This window comes from Polyodon spathula, chromosome 4 (assembly GCF_017654505.1).
Source record: "Polyodon spathula isolate WHYD16114869_AA chromosome 4, ASM1765450v1, whole genome shotgun sequence".
NCBI classification, from domain to species: Eukaryota; Metazoa; Chordata; class Actinopteri; order Acipenseriformes; family Polyodontidae; genus Polyodon; species Polyodon spathula.
In genome coordinates this window covers 73,153,782-73,173,968 of record NC_054537.1, presented here as the reverse complement: position 1 = coordinate 73,173,968, position 20,187 = coordinate 73,153,782, and the positions used below count along the sequence as shown (strand labels likewise).

The 20,187-nt window shown below is 37.1% G+C and overlaps 2 protein-coding genes across 2 annotated transcripts in view; both read right to left on the bottom strand.

Moving 5' to 3' along the window:
* Positions 1-3,328: 3,328 nt before the first annotated feature.
* LOC121314832 (biogenesis of lysosome-related organelles complex 1 subunit 4-like) lies at positions 3,329-8,726 on the bottom strand. The gene is made up of 5 exons (XM_041248538.1): positions 8,442-8,726; positions 6,990-7,061; positions 6,181-6,282; positions 5,540-5,674; positions 3,329-5,080 (listed from the first exon to the last, which is right to left on the bottom strand). Exons 1-5 carry the CDS (start codon positions 8,676-8,678, stop codon positions 4,997-4,999), a joined length of 630 nt encoding a protein of 209 aa, XP_041104472.1. The 5' UTR covers positions 8,679-8,726; the 3' UTR covers positions 3,329-4,996.
* A 2,800-nt stretch (positions 8,727-11,526) lies between these two features.
* Positions 11,527-20,187, bottom strand: part of LOC121314831 (partitioning defective 6 homolog gamma-like) — a 48,499-nt gene continuing 39,838 nt past the window's right edge. The window contains exon 3 of the mRNA XM_041248537.1: positions 11,527-15,535. Within this exon, the coding sequence (XP_041104471.1) occupies positions 14,544-15,535 (992 nt within the window). The 3' untranslated portion in view covers positions 11,527-14,543. The remainder of the gene's footprint in view (positions 15,536-20,187) is intronic.

Genomic DNA, 20,187 nt, shown 5'->3' with positions numbered 1-20,187 from the left:
AGATCTCAGGAAAACAGGTACCACTTCACTCTGGGCAACACTGTATTAGATCACAGCGCTGTATTAGATCACAGATCACTACTTGGGTCTTGACCAACAGTGCTTCAGGGAGTTTCAACCTGGCTATAAATGCATTAAATGAAAAAGCACATTGGTCTTTCTATACCATAAAGACTTGATTTGGCAAAACCAAAGTACCAATAAAAATTTGGTTCAAAATTTTCAACTCTGTCATACAACCAAACCTGCAGTGAAGTGTGGGCTCCACTCATAAAAAAAAACAAATACAAAAGCCCAACAGAAATTCTACAATTGGAATTTTGCAAAAATATCCTGCAGGTTCACAGGAACACCCCCGATAACGTCTGCAGGGCTGAGCTGGGACTGTTCCCCCTTCTAATCCCAATTCAGAAGAGAGCAACTAAGTTCTGGTTCCACTTAAAACATGCAGAAAAGGACTCCTACAAATACAAGGCCCTACTGAGCAACCAACTCTCCCTAGACAAGGACTCCCTGGACCAACTGATTTTGAGGCTCACAGAACCAAGCCACACTGAAACCAATGAGATTCAGATACAAGCCACTAATAAACAAAAAATTCCAATAACAATCATTTTTTTAAAAATTGATCTTAACTTGAAGAACAAATACATAAAAAAATTGGAAAATTGAAATAGAATTAACAAATAAACAGAAACATTAAATTAGCAGAATATCTAAAAATTAAAAAAAGAGAGAGAGAGAGAGAGAGAGAATTTTAATGAATGAATGAATGAATTTATGAATGAGAATGTGGCTGCCTGTGACAGCCTGAGGGACACTGGGTTAGCACTCTGCGCTAAGGCACCACTGGGGTTCACATTCTGTTAACTGCTATTCATTTTGTTACTATTATAAATCTCTCTGCATTGTTGTTATTATTATTTACTGTTACTGTAAATATTTCCGTTATGAACATATTATCGCTTTATTTATTTATTTTAATCTGTATTTTTTCTATACTTTTATTTAGAATTTGAGAGAGAGAGAGCAAGCGAGCGAGCGAGTGGCAAAACAAATTTTTTTTTTCAAAATCTGTTCATAGATCCCTTCTATGGACCAGTAGTAGCATTGAATTCAATCGAACAAAACCATGTAGTTTAACAAAAAAAAAAAGGAATAAGTTATGTCCTTTACAAACAAACACCTTAAACCGTTCTTGCCGGCTGCAGACATCCACATTTGAATTTCCTTCAGCCTCCTGCATTTTTAACCACCCAAATGAAAAAGCAAAATTTCTAAAATTTAAAGAGGCATATTGTGCACATTTGAGACCGGACAGGTTTTCAAATTGACCCGAAAACTAAAATAAATGAATGTGTAAATTGAGCATGATTCATACATTTTATCCTGTAGACTGATGCCTCTGACCTAGTAGGACTAGGGACTATCTTTCCCAAGAGGTAGAGCGCATGCGGCATTTGGCATTGTCATAGCAGCAAGCTGTTTGCATGAGAGACTCAGTGACAAATTATACTGTAACCAAGAAAGAAATGCATAGCTATCATAAAAGAACAAAATTAACCAAAAGCAAGCTTCTGTGTGCCTCTCTTCTTGTGCATGCAGTTTTGTAAAATGTCCCAAACAAACGGCGACCTCGCAGGAGCCCAAATTCTGCTGAGATCCCTATGCTGTAGTGCAATTTGTTTTGTAACAGCGGTTGGCAAACTACAGTTGCGCAGACACTGCAGACCAAACAACGCATTTGACCATTATCATTATTTGTACTCCAGTGCGTAGTTATCTTGAGGTCGAATTTGGCTAGAAGTCGGTCAAACCGACGTTTAGAGAAATTGAAAGGAAAGTGACTGTACCGAATAAACACGACAACGTAGTGATTCTGACATAGGTGCTAGGGTAAGATGGTTCTGACACGACCGCTGTCCCGTTGGTGTATATTTCGTTTGTTTGCAAAAAACTTTTTTTTTCACTTAATAATAGTTCCCTATATATATATATATATATATATATATATATATATATATATATATCTATATATATATATATATATATATATATATAACTCATAAGTAATATTCATTCAACTCAGAGTTAGTCTTCGTCCTCCGGATGTCTAGTAAAATAGAGCTACAGCATTCTCCAGCCAGATTGTCGTGAGACACTGGCGTTGAGAACAGGAAAGACTTCCAAGTTTGTTGTTGTTTACGCTTTATTTCATTCAATTTATGTTTAGCCTTTCCCATGTGTTCTACAATGGTCTGCCTACGAGTGTAATTCGTCTTTGCCAAGCTCATTGATCTGACCTTTAGGGATGATTGTTATTGTTTTCGGCATCTTTGAACAGCTCTGGTAAACTGAAGCCTCATTCAGCACTGAACTTGAATACCGGAAGCAGTTTTATTAGACAGGTATGTTTAAATTTAAAGCACAGTTGCCTGTATTAATGTTTATATATGGTACCTGTATTGATCTGGTTATTATCAAACAAACAAACGCACCTTACATGTTTTTTGCCCCTCCTCAAATGTAAAATAAAAAAATCTCCAACATCATAGAAAATCTGCGTTTTCCTGTGTTATCACAGAAAACCAAATTGGTAATGTTATACGAAAAGGCGACCTTTAAGTTTGCTTTGCGTTCATACAAATATAAAGGCCGGCCCTGGGCCACATCGAAAAGGCGGCCTAAATCTAGGCTTACACTGGTCTGCCTTTACTTTTTTTGTTGTGTTCACATAGGAGAAAAGGCACCCCTGAGCTGCACTAAATTGCATGTGTGAATAGGGTGCAAGCCTATTGTAATCTATGTATTAGTCAGTGGTGTTTGATTAGTTTAGTAAAAAATACCCTATATGTACTTTTTTTGCCAAATTACTCTTTGTATATTTTCATTATGAAAGTTCATGTTGTTATTAGATTTTTTTCATACCATTTTATTTTTTACAATGGAAAAGTGACTTATATTTTATTTTTGCAAGTTGTGTGAATCACTCAGAAAACATTATTAAAATGTCATCAACATAACTCTGTAAGGTATTTCTTTTTATTTTATGAATGAGTATGAAATTGCCTTGGTGCCTTTGGGTTGGATTTATGTTTTGCCATTTTGCCCCCCTGGAACTGCCTTGGTGCCCCAGAATCTTCACAGCCACCGAAGACAACACTGTCTTTCCCTTTGCAACCTTAACTTCATGCCCTGGCAGTAGACTACCTTGCACAGTTGCAATGTTTGTACCAAAGTTGGTTCATGTTGTTACTGTATATGGAGTTGTGGATATGCACAATCAAATTCATATTAACCAGACAAGTACTAGTTTATTTATTTATTATATACCCTTTTTAATTTGTGGTATTGCTTACCGATAACTTGTTAAAAAAAAATACATTAAAAAAAAATTATGTACAGAAACAAAACAACAAATACTGCATTTGACAGATTCAGAATGTGGCAGAAAGATATATAGCACTTTAATACCTTTAATTTGAGGTGAGGGAATAAGTTCAGTTTCCACGTCTGTTTCTCTTCTTTATAGCTGCAAAGATTGCGTTTCATATGTTTTGAAACTAGTGCATGCATGGAAGGCACAATATGAACAACTTTTTTTTTCTCCATAATTTATTGTTACCAAGTACAGTAACCAAGAAAACCTTGCACATTTCTGAAGTCACAGATGTAGTCACTGTAACAGTTATTAACAGTCCATATAATTCAGAGCCATGTTTGTACCACCAAGATATTCCATAGTAAATTTGTATTTAAGACTGCCACTTCTGATTGATGAAATCATGCAAGTCATAACAATCTATTTAATACATAAAAACAATTTTAAAAAAGAACAGTACTTGACATGGTAGTAAGACCTGATCTACAAAGCTCTGTGTGTCAATTAGTTGGCATAAACCTTAATCAGTTTGTTTTGTTCATAGCATTTGTAAAACATATTTCAGTAACAACATTATTAATGCTTAATTTGTTGTGCTGCACATCTATTTTACTAGCACCTGCCAGTAATAGAACAGTACATGAAGTGGTACTATGGCATCTTGGTACCTAATCCTGTTTTGGAAATCAGATTTCCTCAGTTTAACTTAGAAATTCATTAATGGGTTGCCCAAAATATAAATATCTAGATTTCGAAAATCCTGAAAAAACCTCCCAAAGAACCAAAAGATGTTCAGCATAACAGCTTAAATTTAAAAGTTTTGGTTCACACTTTTAAGGGACAGCACATGTTATGGCAGCTTTATCTGGAATTTAAATAAGTAACATAACAAAAGACCACAAAATGTAGTGCCATTGCTCTTACGTATATTATTGACGAGTGCCCAAAATACCTCAATAAATCACTCACCTTTAAGAGAACACACTTATTTTAAGTCAACTAAATTAAACATGTTCATTCTGCCACAACTTTGAGAACCAGAGATGTTTAAAACAAGTATGTTCATCTTTGGTCACTTGCCAAAAACAGGTTCCAGCACTACATATACGTACTGCCGACAAATACTAAATACAATTTTAGCCAAAAAGGTCACATACATTTTTGTTGTGGTTTGTCGATATAGACTAGTTCATATATTTACTATTTAGATTTTATCCCTCTTGGCGTTTCATTAAAAAAGCATGCATTTCGAAATTGCCTTTTTCAGTGACAATGCAGTCAAATACTAAGTTACACACTGTAGCCTTCGAATATATAAAACCTTGCAGTATCCATGTTAGTGTCTAAAAACATCTACTGTCTACTAGTAGCATTTAAACTGAAAAAGTGCAAGTCCTCAAGCGCTACATATATATATAACTGCACTTCTCATATAGCTCTGTTAAGCTTCATTTTCCTTAAGTGCTGATGATATCCCCAAAACAACATCTTTGAAAGAAACACCCATCTTCCAAATCGGTATGTCTTGAGTTGAGTATATTCAGTGCCTTTGGCTGGAGAGGATGATAAATCACTTCTTGGAAGAAACATGTTCTGCTGGTCACAGATCCATCCTTACTGTCCTGAGTGTGGAGAAAAGTAATCTTCTGTCCTGAACACTGGGGTAGGCTCTTGCTGTCTCCTTGGAGAGGTTGTTTTCTATGGTGAGATGATGTCATTATATAAAAGCAATGCCTACTGGGATTTGTTACACTAACTGTCAGTGTTATTTCTGGAATACATAAAACCTTATTTCAAACACTATTATTAAAAGAATGAATGCAATCATTTTACTGGTATGGGTTTTCAATATTCGATTTGACCCTTCTAAAGTTTGCATTGGATATCTTCAAAACAATTTTTTTATAGTTTTTTGTTTACATTACAAACCTGCCTAGCATATTATTTTTGAATATGTCACCATGATCGTATTATGTGATCAAATAGTTTGTGTTGTTCCTGAACAAGCATTGACAAAAATGAAAAATAAGAATGCTTGGGTTTAGAAACAAAAAAAAAACAAAAAAAAAAAAAACACACCAAATGTAATTAGATACAAGTATTTATTTGGATTATGTAATGCCTCGTGACATTTTTACTAAAAGGGAGAGTACTTACATTAAGAAATGCTGGGACAGTAATGGTGCGAAGGATCTTTTTGAAGGCACTGGGAAATGTCACAAGGTCAGATTCTGCTTGTGTTACCTGTTCCTCCATCACAGTCACGTTATGACCAACCATTTTAACAAAGGCCTGAATAATAAGTAAACACACAATTTTTTAATCAAGTGTTGCTCACATTAACAATACAGTGCCCTGTAACTCTGTAATCATTACATAAAACATATGGTCTGTAGGGAATTGCAACAGAACTGTTAAATGAAGCATTTCTGTAAATGTGCACACAAACAAGTCACAGAACTCAGAGATTACATTATTTTTGTTGTATTCTGCAACCAATATTTTTTTTGTAGAACACATTTAAATATGTAAAATAAAACTCAATACTTCTAACAATGTTGGTGCAAGCTGGTGATAAAAATTGGACATTTTCTGCCATTAATAAAGAACTAGAGCCACAACAATTTGTAATTCACTACCATTTTTTGCATGTTCAATAATGCAATTCAAGTCACAATTCATGTGTTATACATGTGAATGGAATAATGGGCCAGATTTACTAAGAAAGAGCTCAAACTTTGATTTTCTCTGCATTTAATTAATAAGTCACAGTATGAAAAGTGAAAAAAGAAACTTACATCGAGCTTATCAATTTTTTTATATATCTTTCTCATTTCTTCAGACTTCCTGTGAATTTGAGGTAGACTGTCATTCACAACCTGAGAGGTATCATTTCGAATCTGGAAGAAAATGGAAAAAGGATTAAGCAGTAAGAAAACAGCATTATCCAAACTGATTGTCTTTTGGGTTTTTTTTTAAACCAGTGACCATGATGCTGATTATTATCATGCCATTGGATGAGCTATTTAACAAACCTTTCTAATCACAGCTTAAAGTCTGCTATGTGTAACTTAAGGGGGGGGGGGGGGGGGGGGGGGGGTAATTATTATTCTAGTTAAATAAAAAATAAAGGGAAACAAGAAAAGTTAAGCCAAAGCCCTGGTTATCACTCCTTTCTGGAATCCATCTTCTCAAACAAAACCGGTTCAATCCTCTTTTCCATCTTTCTAGGCAAACATGTTTAACTTGATGTACAGTAGGCTATTACGTTTAACTCTGCCATTTACCCATTTCACATGCATCAGTATGAGACACTTTTTCCACAGAACCAGATAATTCCAAGAAAACAATACCATATAAATTAGGAGTATACATCCATTGCTTACTTGAATTGATATTGTCTGTGTACCCAAAGTGCACTAACTCCAGTTTTACTTTTTACTTGCGCAAGTGAATTTCCTTTGGAAAAGCAACTATTTATGGCATCTCTTGGGAAACTACGTAAAAACGACAATAGAAAAACGATCAGCCGCCTCCTCCTACAGTTCAAGTTTCATAGATAGTTTAACGTTCACTGGTAAGTGTCTAAATAAAAAACGTTAAGTACCATGTCAAGCATTCCAACAAACTCGTCCACTCGGGTAAGCATTTCCTCCAGGCTCTTCTCTAGACTTTCAACCTGTAAAAATAAATAAATAAAAAAATAAAACACACACACAACTGGTATCATAAAACGTTTAGTTACGAAAGCAGGCCTATGTGTTTCATGCAACTTTGCAGACAGCGAGCTGCTTAATCACCAGCCAAGCTGCTCAGAGTGTGAACGCTCAGAAAGCACACGTAACGCTCGAGAGCGCTGAACGACATTTAAAAATGCAGAAAAATAATTCTTTGCTTGTGCGTGTTTCTGCGGTGATGGCAGATGAAATGTCCCTGTGTGAAGTTACTGTCCCCTGCTGTACCTCACTGACTTCGGCGCTCTGTTTGGACTGAACCTGGACTGCCTGTCGTCTCCACTTGCTTCCTGCAGGTGGCCACTCCGTTCGCTCCCTCGGATCGCTGATGAGAAATGCTGAGGAGCTGCTCCGAGCGGCTCTGCACTGAGCCGCTGCTAATACGGCTCTTCAGTCACAAACACTTACTTCCTTGGATATTGTTGCTACGCGGTTCTAAACAATATGGCGCTCTATGCTTTATGCACGGACTTTAAAAAAAAAAAAAACGAATTTAAAGTGGAGAAAACTCTTTCAAATCAGGGAATTAATCATTCGTGGACGATGGTACACTTGGTGTCTTGAAAACCAAGAACAGCTTAAAACCTACGACGCCGAGGCAAGTTTCTCGCTAAATAAACTCTCGGATTTTATATATAAACGATTTATACTGCATTTTTAAACAAGAGTACTAAAAGTTGATAATATGAATGAAAAATACATGCTTTAATTCATACCGATTTATTATTCTGCTGTGTATTTTAACAGTTGTGCTTCGTTGTTCTCTGTAGTATACAGTAATATAATAACAATGAACATGATACATGTCTACACACAAATTGTTGTGTATTTTTTATTAGTAGCCTATTATTGGGACAGTTTCCTACAAACCGACGTGTCTTGCCAATGCCATTTAGGGACCAGCAATACAGAAAATCGATTAACGAAACTGCAAGTTTCTGAATGGTGGTTGCAGTCTGCAGCACAAAACTAGACCGTGCGGTTTACTCTCTTGATTTATATTAAACGACCTCTTGATTTAATTTACAGAGGTTTTAAAACGCACCAATGCCTTTTGCCATTGACGCGCCCGCTTATTTAAAACCACCTAGCAGCGGATGTGACGTCACACTAGAGAAGCGCATACCGAAGCAATTTTTTTTCAATCTTTTCCGTACACCCAATTGCAAAAAAACAAACAAAAAAGAAAGTAAGCAACACTATTTGTTTGACACATGTCCCTTGTACCTCATGAGCTAAACTAACCTGCCTAAATGCAAGGTAAGGCATTGCGGTCTGGCACAATTCAAGAGCACAGTTGCTTTTAAAGAAGACAGGAATCACACCTCCTCTGTTACGCTGGCTTTGATGTACGAAGAGTAGCTTTTAGCAGTGCGTTCCAGCAGTCTGTCTGGATCCCCGTCCTCCTGCGGGACTGCCGCACTGAAGCTGTGACTGTGGGAGATGTTGCCGCTGCTCAACCCTTCACTAATTACTGATCCGCTGCTCTCACTTTGTGAAACATTACCGCTGTCTCTGCTCACATCGGTAACCGATTCCTCTTCGTCCAGACGTTGCTCCATCTTTATTGTTCTTCTTGCTATACTATCAGCTGATTTCTATCACGTGGGGAACAGGACGGAGGCCGAAAGGGCTCAGCTTCCTGAACTTGCTGATGCCTTGTAAACGTTCACCATGATAGTTTTGAACTGCAATTGTATATTTTAACATTCGATACAATACTACACGCTGAAACCTTAGACATGTTGAAGTACTCATTTGCAAGTAACCATCATGATTATTAAATATGAATTAATTGAAAACTTAAATTAAACAAAACTATATAATTAGCCAGTCCATATACAACCAATATAAGTGGAAAATAGTTCTACATTTTAATTTTTATACCTTATGTATGTACTAATATGATTTTACATATACAGTATGGTAGCACCATTTAAATCATATAAAACCACACGCTATATATGCATACAGCACTAGGGGTTGGTGTGAACTATGGAAGACACATACACATGTATGTTAATACATTGTCATTTTTAGACTTTTTTTTTTTTTTTTTTTTTTTTTTTTTTTACTATGAAAGAACATGTGTCTTTTAAATGTGGCCAGTTGCATAAAGAAATGTGCAAAAATACAAGAATTTAGCAGTAGGGCATGATATGGTACCAGGGAGAAACTCTCTAAATCAATAGTCTTGTATTTGTATAAACAGCAACTATGCCTCATTGTAAAATGAATAAATAAATACATTTTTAAAATATTTGAACTAGGAACTGCACACTTTCTTGGTTCTTAATGAATAATCTACATTGCATAAGCATGTAATATACTAGAATATGTGCAATTCTAAAAGTTTAGTATGACAAGTAAGGCTTAGTAAACGTTTAGGACACATTTTTGGGGTTATTTTTAGAAAACAGTAAAGCTATTATTAATGTCGAAGAAGACATGCCTGTACATGTTTACAGGAGTCTTCATTCATGAATAGAGTGAAGGGGGATGTCTCTTGTTTAGCATGGTAATCTTATATACCCCTTGTTCTTATGGCCGATTCTTTTTTTGCTTTAGCACTTTTGGATATGTTACACCAGTACACAATTGATTTGCCTGAACTTCCATGGTTGTTTTTGTACAAGCAGAATATTGTATCTAGATTTAAAAAGGTCAGATCTCAGTGTGCAGGGCAAACAAAGCAAATGTTGGACCACCTTTATTACCACCCTTGCAAGGGCGCCCTCTGGTGTTTAAGGTTTGACATAACTATTTTATCTTTAATTTGAGAAATGTTTACTGATCCTGCTGATTTACCTGGAAAATAATGCCTCTTGGAGGACAAAAAACTAGTGTTTCTATTACTAGTGAGCATTGAGCACTTTAAAGCTTCCTTTTGCCTTTTTAAACTTTTTTTTTTTTAATTTGTTTTATTTCTTCTAAAATTTCTGGTCTGCAGGTAAGAAATGCCATCAGGACAAAGAATGTGCAAGTATTCAGAAAGGGAGTAATGGAACAATCCTTTCCTTGTTCAGGTGGAAATATTCCCCTTCGTTCACTGAAAAAGTAATTCAATACCTCTTTGTCCTTAAAGGTGTAGTCCCCATGATTTTAGTTCAACTTTTCTTTCGTTTGAAACAACTCTGAAGGTACCATAATATAATTCTGCCCCCTTCTTCATGTTTGTCAGTGAATGTTAGAGTATTGCTCGCTGACTTTTTCAAAGCAAACATTTAAAAGGATAAGCAGCTGAAAATCTGTGTAAAAGTGCTTTGACCTGGTTGCCCTTCAGATATAGACAAGATCAATACTGACTTCTATAAAGACTTTTGGGCTGATATAGCTTGTGTTACATGTGATGATATGATATATGGCAGAGAACAAAAACTGAAGAGCAGCTTCTGAACTTGGTGAAAACACTTTAACACACACCCAAGGATAATCAATAAGGCATTTGAAGCATCTTACACTTCAACTCTGGGGTCTTTAAAAGCCCGAAATTGGAGAGAAGATTGCTCTACAGTGTTGTATCTCCAGAGAAACATGCAAAACATTTCACTTGCATTAAAGGTTTCAAAAATTGTACTTTTTTTTTTTTTTTTACTTCATTGCGATGCAATTTTTACACATGCACGTTCTGCCCTGCAAATAATTACTGGTCTTGAAAAGTAAAGCATTTGCAGTTTTAAATTAAATCAGGTTGCAAAAAAAGATATTAATATTGTTTTCTTTGTTTTGATAATCTCTTGAAAAACAAATCTGATTAACTTGTATCGCTAGGAGTTTGCATGCTTTACTGTGATAGGGTGAAAGATAACAATGGTCTTAGACCAAGTCACTACAGAACTGTAGTGGATATGCATATTTCAGGTGTTATCAGTAAAGTGGAATCCTAATGTACCGTGTGACCCTTAACTACTGGTTAAAAGTTGGTTGAAATCGGTTGGAGAAAAAAGTAGAAACACAATCTGCAACACACTTGAAAATGGGTAGTCCCTCTAATGACTAATTTGCTATGCAAATTGTATTAATTCCCTACATGTATTCGGCACTGTATTTAAACTGCATTTCCCAGTTGCAAGTTAGCTCAAGTGTCATGACTCTAAGGACAAGACAGCCTCTGACAGACTTTGATAGGTGACAAGTTGTTAGAGTTTATAAATGGTCAGGAATTGCAGACTTCTTACATTTTATCAGTGGTGTCTTTGCTGCCCCTACACACATGTATTATGAGCAGTATGAAACAAGTATGGCTTTTTATCATTCTACTGAAAAAACTCCTCTAACATCACCAATTCAGCTCCTGCCTGGGGGATAAGATTAAGAATGCCATTTAAGTTCAAGAGATCACAGTACAGAAGCAATGTTTTTTAATTCTTTTTTTTTTTTTATTATTTATAAGACATTTTGATCAAAAATACAAATTTTTCAACAGACAGTGGTAAGAAAATAATATTGCAGAGTTGTTTTGCATATAAAATTACAAAAAAAACTATTACAGTCACACGTTCCATATCCTGCACTAAACATTAATAAAAAACAAGCTCTTTCCGTCACAAAAAAGCTTCAATATCGTAGTCGATCTAATACAAAAATAAGTGAAATGTGTAAGAAAGTAAGACTTAGGTAAAAAAAAAAAAAAATAGTCCCCTGTCACACTGTAACTGTAATCAGAGGTGCAGTTTAACTTGGGAATGGCTTTACTATATTGAAATACAATGAAGGCTTTTCAAATCAACACTGTTTCCATGTAGTTTGTCAAATATTTTAAACTTGGTACCACAAACCACAATAAATTTAGCATTTAAAAGGTAACCTTTATATCTTGTGAACGATTCCAGTAAGTCTACACAACTATAACTCAGACATCTCCTCAATTACTTTCCATGTGTTAAATTATTGGTAAAATATTTTTACACTGGCAGTGCAATTGGACATTACATTTACATCTTCCATCTCCCCACCTCCTTTACCTCAGTAAGAACAGGCCCCCTGTCACCGGTTTTAAATCTGACAACCAATAAACAAGGGCTTTAAAAAAACAAATGGTGAAAACCAGGAAGTAAATTGTGATGCCAACAAATCAAATTTTGTTAAGTGGGTGTAACGATTGACCTACAAATGCTTGAATGAAATTGACCTTAAAGATACCTAAAAGCCAGACACATGACTCATTGGTTTATGTGCACCCCTGGACATTTCCCTTAACACGTGCATTTTAGCTTTTGGCCATGTATCTGATTTCTCACAGAAATAAAAACAATTCTACACAAATGGACTTGCATCGTACCAATAATACATTATCATGCCATTATTATAGTTATTACTATTTTTGTTGGTAACAAGTAAGTCATGATTTATATGCAGACATACAGTACCCGACAAACCTTGTATGGTGGTACTAAAGAATCCAGCAAACTTTGTGACAAATTTGTAATAAATAATAAAACCTTAAAAGATACACTAATTCATTCCTTAACATTAAAGGTTAGTGATGAAGACTGGTTAGGAATCTTTACTATGATGATTTCCTACCAGCAAGTGGCACTGTCCTAAAGATAATTCCATCAACGAGAATGAGTGGAAGAGTTCCAACCCTTTGAACAAAGGGATTTGAACACAATTTGGTCTTCTTGTTGCACATGCTGTATAATACTTTCTTATGGGATTTCCTTAATTGTGCTAATCGATATAAAAACCTCTCTCTAGTGCTACTTAAATAAAAAAGAAAGATTCCAGCTCAGTTCAGTATTCATTTTCTTTTAGCATTTAAACAACAAAAGCAGAAGCAATGCGTTTTTACACAGGGTCTAATTTAAAAACCAGGCCGGTTTCAAGTTATTCCTTTACAACCACCCCCCCCCCCCCCCCCCCAAAAAACCGTTGCACAATAAAATATAGCCTGGAGTTGACGAAAGAAACTTGGCTTCTTTTCAAATGTAATACTTATTCAGGCATCTTGTCCACAAACACAAGGAAAAATGCACACGCTTGGCAAATTTAAATGAACAACATTCCAGACGAAAATATTAGCTTTTGGCTTCAATTTATTAGGCTTGTAAAATCAATGTAAACTTCAATAAACTACAGATGGGTATGATCCTTACAAAAGGACCCCCTCCCCCCTTAAAAAAAAAAAAGAAAACTCCACAGCCACACTTCAGAAACAGCTAAATAAATCTCTCCTGCATCAAATACAGTAGAAACCACCTAACTGCAAACCTTTGCCGTAGGTCAGGGAAGGCAGTTTGCCCTATTTGCACAGGGTGTTTATACCCAAATGCAATTTGCATCAGTTTTTGTTATATAAAATACAATATTTGTTACAAAACTAGTAACAAAGACATTTGAAGGTTAATTTAAAAGGACAGGAAAACAAGAAGCAACATTGTTTGTTACTAGTTATGTAACATAAGCACATTTATTTTCCTTTCATGAAAAAATGTGCAAATACGCATTACGGTTAAATCATGTGATGTATCTGGCCCTTTGAGTTATTCTGGTGTTTGGTCAGTGAAACCGTTTAGTCCACGATTCTGTGTTATACGTTCAGCATCAGCAGTAAAACTGTACAAAACTAAATGAATATGACGAATGTGACTACCTTCATCAGTGTTATACCTACTGTTTATCCTCAGCATCAATGTGTGTAAAGCAGTGTGCAAGAGACTGTCCCAAACATCATGAAAATGAAGAAAACATTTAATTCTATTTTTTCTTCAAATATTAGTCTTCTTTTACATTTCTGCATAAAAAAAAAAACATTAAAACATTACTATAAATGTCTGTTATTGATCTGACTAATCAGAAGTAAACAGTTGGCAATAGTATTGCTGTACAATACAGTACTGTATTCTTGTGAATACAATAAATATAATTATGTTCTTGATAGTTAATTTTTTTTAAAAGGGCTATATGAAAATTGGCATGAGTGGTTAAATACAATGCATCTTTAAACTGATTTACATTGTTTTCCCTGTGCTACTCCCTGTAGCTCTCAATCAAACTTAAAGACGAAGTAAAAAGGCAAGTTTCATCACAAAACTTTGGTAATCCCTTAATTTAAAACACATACACAAAGTGTGACTGGATTTCAGCAGAAAGAAATAATATGGATGTTGTACTGTTTGATTGAATTCCATGTGCAATGAAGAAGCATCTACTGTATATTTTAAAATGAAAACAATTCTCAATGTAAGGTTTACATTGGACTATTGGGAATATCAACCATTATAGCAGCAAAATTTCCTTGGAAATCACAAAAAAGGTCAAAATCTGTTAATCTTCTCCACAGGGAAGTTGTGGTCCCCTCAAACAGGCGAGCCAACCCACCTCTTTTTAGCTACAGTATACTTTTTTTTTTTATACCTTAATTACTGTCTCTTTCAATTTTGATATTCTGTAAGACAGAGGAGATGCAAGACTTAAAAACATTTTTAAAGTGTGATAACGGTGCCGTCCTCCTCCACTCCTCCTCTCGGCAGGACAAGGCTGTGTCTGGGGTCAGTCCTCAAGCTATTGAGGATTTTGTGGAGGCTGCCGTTGCTTTCCCTGCTGATGGATCCCCTGTTGCCATGGTGCTGGAGAGAGAGTTCCTTTTGCAGTCTGAAGCTCAGGTTGTTGTTGCTGTTGCTGGGGTAGGACTGTACAATAGCGGTGGAGGCGTTGGAGATGGTGGAGGGAGGGCGTGAGGGACTGGGTGGCATTGGGAGCTGGCCTCTGGAAGAAGAACGTTGGGACAGTGGTTTCGGAGGAGGTGTCACCGTTTTCTTGGGCTGCTTGAGGCTGCTCTCAATGACAATATCGGCCTCCTCGTCGCTGTCCATGTCGTCCGGGTGGAAGTTCTGAAGAAGGTGCTGGTTGAGGCTGGAGGGGGGTGGCAGGCTATGGTGGCTGGTGGAGCTGCCACTGTCTGTGGACTGGCCCGAGCTGCCGGAGATGCGGCTGCTGCGGATGATGTTGTTGCGCTGGTTGACAGGCTTCACGGTGATGATGAGGTTATGGCTGTTGGCTATCATCATGTCTGTCACCTGATCTAAGGTCTTGCCCGTCACCTCAATGCCGTTGACCTCAAGAACCTCGTCGTTGACCGCCAGGAGCCCCGTGCTCTCTGCCAGCCCGCCCGGCACCATGCGCGAGATGAAGATGCCCGGCACCTTCTCCAGACCGTGGGGGGTGACCCGCACACTGGTGCCATCCCGGATGTAGAAGCCCAGGGGCTTGTCAGAGCCGTGGCGGTAGAGACGTACCCGTCGGTGGGTCTCGGGCAGAATGTCCACATCAATGATAGAGGACACAGGCCGGAAGTCCTGTGGCATGCTGATGCTGATGTGCGGCCGTTTGCGGTTGACATCGTCGCGGAGGGTCACCACTGCTTTCTTCCGCCTCGTCAGGGTATTGGTGCCGAAACTGCTGTAGTCGACTTCCTCTGAAATACAAAGAAAATTAATTTCTTAGAATAGATACCTATGGAGATGTCCATGAGTTCTGATTCATATAAATCAGTCATTTATCAGAATTTCCAGTTACAGTAAACAACTATTTACCATTACTGAAAATAGAAATTATGGATCAATATCACCCAGTGTTCAGATTTGATATAATCACCTTCTTTATCATAGCTTGCCATAACTTGTACAAGTCTAGGGATATATTTTGCTACTTATCTCAACTTGAACAAGCAATTTGTTATACATTACACTAAAAATAATTACAGCATTTCTAGACTTTTTTGTTTTCATGACAATAGTACACAGGTAAAACTGCAACAGTTTTTGTCTAAGTTCTGAAAATAGGTACAAAGATATACTGTAGTAACAAAATGTAAAGCAAAAAAATAAAAAATTCCAAAAAGGCAACTACAGACAACTACAAACAAATCAAAAGTAGACAGTGACTCTAAAGCACTGAAACACACAAAAAAGAAACATAATTAGAGATGTTCTGAAATGGCACCACAACAACGTCATTCCCTGTGCTTAGACAGCTGCTGTCTATAGGGCTGCCTGCCAGGTGAAATACCAGTGCTTAGCCAGATAAGATTATATAAACAAGCACATTCCAGAGAGAAGCAGACTGGCAGACTCGCATTGAGCTGGCCTCTACACCTCTGAGAGTGTGCTTATTCTCTCCTCTGGGGAGTTGTGGAGCAGCAATTGACAGCCTGGAAAGCACTTCAAAAAAGCAAAATTACTTCCACCACTGACAGCGACACTTCAGGCAGCTTGGGAACCAGGCCAGAGAATCATTACATCAAGAAGTGTCGTTCCTCCGACCAAAAGTGGGCCTAGCTGCTTACAAAGGTACAGGCAGAGAAGGCACCCTACTGTGTCCTGGACTGTGCTGCTTACTTGCATCTTTCCACAACTCTGTATTTCCAGGGTCAAATCTCAGACTATTTTTTTCTCTGCTTTCCCTGATGTGTTTGAAATCAAAGCAGTACACCACATGCATCTCAAAGTTATTTTCCATTTACTGGTATACAAGCATGGATGCCCTTTATAAAACACAGATTTCAATTTCAGCCATGCAGCAAGTATTTTTGTGGTTCAAGAAAACACCAGCAACTACAATGAATCCAAAATATATGTCTGAATGTTCAAATATTTGACTCAAACCTGCTGACATTACCAGGCCATTTTCTTTTAGACAAAGGGTAGACAACTAGATTACTTTGAAGGGTACTTGTTAATTTTGGAGAGTGATGTTTTGTGAGTTGGGGGTTCATTATCTTGGATTAAGGTTTTCTAGGAGAGACTTTGTGAAATGTGTTCCTAATATAATCAAGGGAAAAGTTCGATCTGCTCTGATCTAATTAATCTAAACTGTTCTCCCTCAGGAGGTACTCAGGTCTCAGGTAATCAATTAGTGATTGGCAGATGAGATGACTTATTGTTTGGATAACAGTTTGCAGGCAACATCTCAAATATGGTAGACAGATAGTTACAACAATAACAGAAACAAAATGGACTGTGTGGATTTTCCACCCAGACATGAGTAGCAGAGACAAGAGCTTTGCTGACCATTCTACTAACTTCCTCCACTGCTGTTGCTGTTCTGTGGCAGTGTGGAATCTGAAATTGCAAAACCAGGCAAGGCAGAATGACCTGGAAACCTGCAAGGTCTCATAAGGGCAAGTCATGTCAAATGGCATGTATCCCAAGAAGTCAACCTTAAGCAATGACTAACTGCCTTCTTGTCTGGCTGTCAATTCGCACCATCTGAATGTGTTAAAACTGTATGCTATAATCACACACAGCATCATATCAGTCTTGTTTATTAAAGTCTTTTTTGGGCATTGCATTGCCTGGGGCAAACAAACCCACAAAAACTTGTTGACAGCTTTATTAGTGGGAATTCAAACACTGTTTGTGGCATAAAACAACATGTGCACTGTTTTTGTCATAGGTGTCAGGGGTATTATAAATATTGTTACACTGCAATTTAGATTTTCAGTCTTAGTCATGATAAACACTTATGGTTGGACTTGAGTCATTGTTTTTTAAATTACAGTAAAAGATTAATACAAAGCGCACCTACAGCTGTTGGATAACCTTTTTTCTTCTTCGTAACACCTGACAATTGTAGTGCCTTTGTTTATCCTGCACCTCCTTGTCATGGAATAGTAACAGAAACTACATATATTCAGCGACAAACGTTTGTACCAGAGGTCTTTTTCAATATACTTTTCAGTGTCTTCAATTCAACATTGATGAAATAATGGAAAAATTACTGATGAAATCAAAAAGTGATGAAGCAGAATCTGGGCCATTCTGTAGAATTAACTGCTCTAGATTTCTAACTGACTTTCCTGAAAGAATGAGCGACAGTAATCTTTGAGTAATTGTTCTGTATCCCTAGTTCCCTGAAATGGAAATGTAACCATTACCATATGGGTGTTTAGCTTCTGAAGACCCTGAGTAGATATATCAAAGCTGCAGCCAGTGCCTGTGACACAGTTGTGCCCACCTCCGAGGGCATATAAGGACTGCCCGCACAGATCACAGCATAATTCTTACTTCAATCTGCTGCAATCATGGACGCAGCTACCTTGAAAGTTAATTGGTTACATTTCTATTTCAGGGAACCACTGATCACTTGGATCGGTGACTCTCTCTCTTCTTTGGAGAAGGAGAGGCAGAGGAGGATGAGGAAGATCGTGAAGACAGCTTCTTAAATACAGTTAGCTTAAAATGATTTAATAAAGACATGTGCGTTTAAAATGGTTACAATTAGGATTTAAAAATAAACCTGTAGACATTAGGTTTACATTTTATGTTGCACATCAATGATTGGGAATAAAACAAGGGCTACACAGCTGTAGTGAGTGCAAATTAACACTAGTTGCATTGTACATTTATATTGTGTTTGTTTTTTGTTTTGATCCTAATACTGTAGCCAAGAGTGAACCTCCTGTGGGTTCCTTTTCTTGTTCTGTAGGAGTGGCAGTAGTTTTGAGTCATTTCTCCTCTCAGGCAGCAGGGTGCTATATAGTGGGAGGCCTTGGCACCAGCAAACAAGCAGGGGCTAGCAGCAGGGGTGAACCATTGCAAAGTCAAGGTTCTTATACGTCATAACAATAAAAAAATAAAACTAATTAGGTATTTCATAACAATAGATTAAACAATTACGTTGTGTAGAAAAGGGTTGACATTGGACATTAAACAGTTTCCAGAGGAACCCTGGGTCTGCAAAGTTTGACAACTGGGAGGGACCGATCGACAAGTAAATGGTTTCCTGCCCAAGGCCACAAAATGATCTTAGTGGCTTAAATGTGATTCACACCCACCACTACCTCGTATCCTTTTGCTCTAGTCTAGACCAAACATTAAAGTACTCTAGTGTACCGTAACACATGGCAAAGAATGAACAGGTTTTTTCTTATGCTGGCACCGGTATTTGCTGTCTTAAAACAACTATGGTTTACACAGTAACTTAGCAATTCTTGACAGTATCATCTTTCTCATATCTTGGCAGAATGCAGCGTTGTTCTTAACTCGGCTGGGTGAGTAATTGTGAACTCTAATTAAAGAATAAAGATGGTCGTTTTGAAGATAGCCAGATGTGAATGCTGTGACATCCTTGGGAAAACAATGGCAGCTAAATGATAAAACTTATTTGTTTTATGGTGTTTAAATGGCCACACACCCACGCAATCCTTGTCTGAACGCACACGACCATTCCCAAATTACACCTGAAGAACTCACAGGTGCACACTGAAGATTAGTTATGTCCAACTGTTTTATTTATAGAAAGCAGGGTATTGTAGCGCTTCATTTTAGGAGGGACACCTTCCACATGCCTTTTACCTTTTTTCCCCACCAAGAGATATTTAGAAAGGTAATGCCAAAAGTAACAAAAAAAATTCTATAAATAAATGATTCTGGTTTCTTGTATTTTAATCTGACAGAAAGACTACCAAGAGAGCTGTTAATAACAAAACTCAACCCTGAACAGAGCATCAGCTCTAAACAGAAAGCATGAACCTGTCACAATAAGAGTTCATAAAGGAACTTGTTTCAAAAGTAACGGTAGAGTTAGTGTGACATCAGTGTATTGTGTCACTAAAAACTGCTGTCGAGTTCTTCCACTGATCTAAAGGAGCAGCTCTTCTACCTCAGGTCAGTTAAGAATCTACTGACTCAAAATACCATAACTTCAAAATGCTTATTCAAAGTATAGGTAAAACCTATAAAGAAATAATGTTATAAGAGCAACAGTTCAACTCATGCCTTCATCACTGGTGATATTAGTATGCATGTGTTAGGTAGATGTGCCCCCACCCTCTTAGGAAAGGGGCCAAGGTGTGAAGCCTTGTGAAAGTTGGATGGTGGGGGATTTTCCAAAGGAATAAAAATGGCAAATACATTGTTATTTATAGAATAGTCCTGTGAGGTGCTGTAGGAATATCCCCTTTTGGGTTAACATGTATATTTCACTGTATTCACAAATCTGCAGGAAACAAATTCAAATACAAAACACTAAAAAGTCAATAAGGTTATACGATTCTTTCCATTTTTCAATGAAGAGCCTTGTTTTAGAAGCCCCTTGATACTTGTACTGGAGTAGAAGTATTCTGAG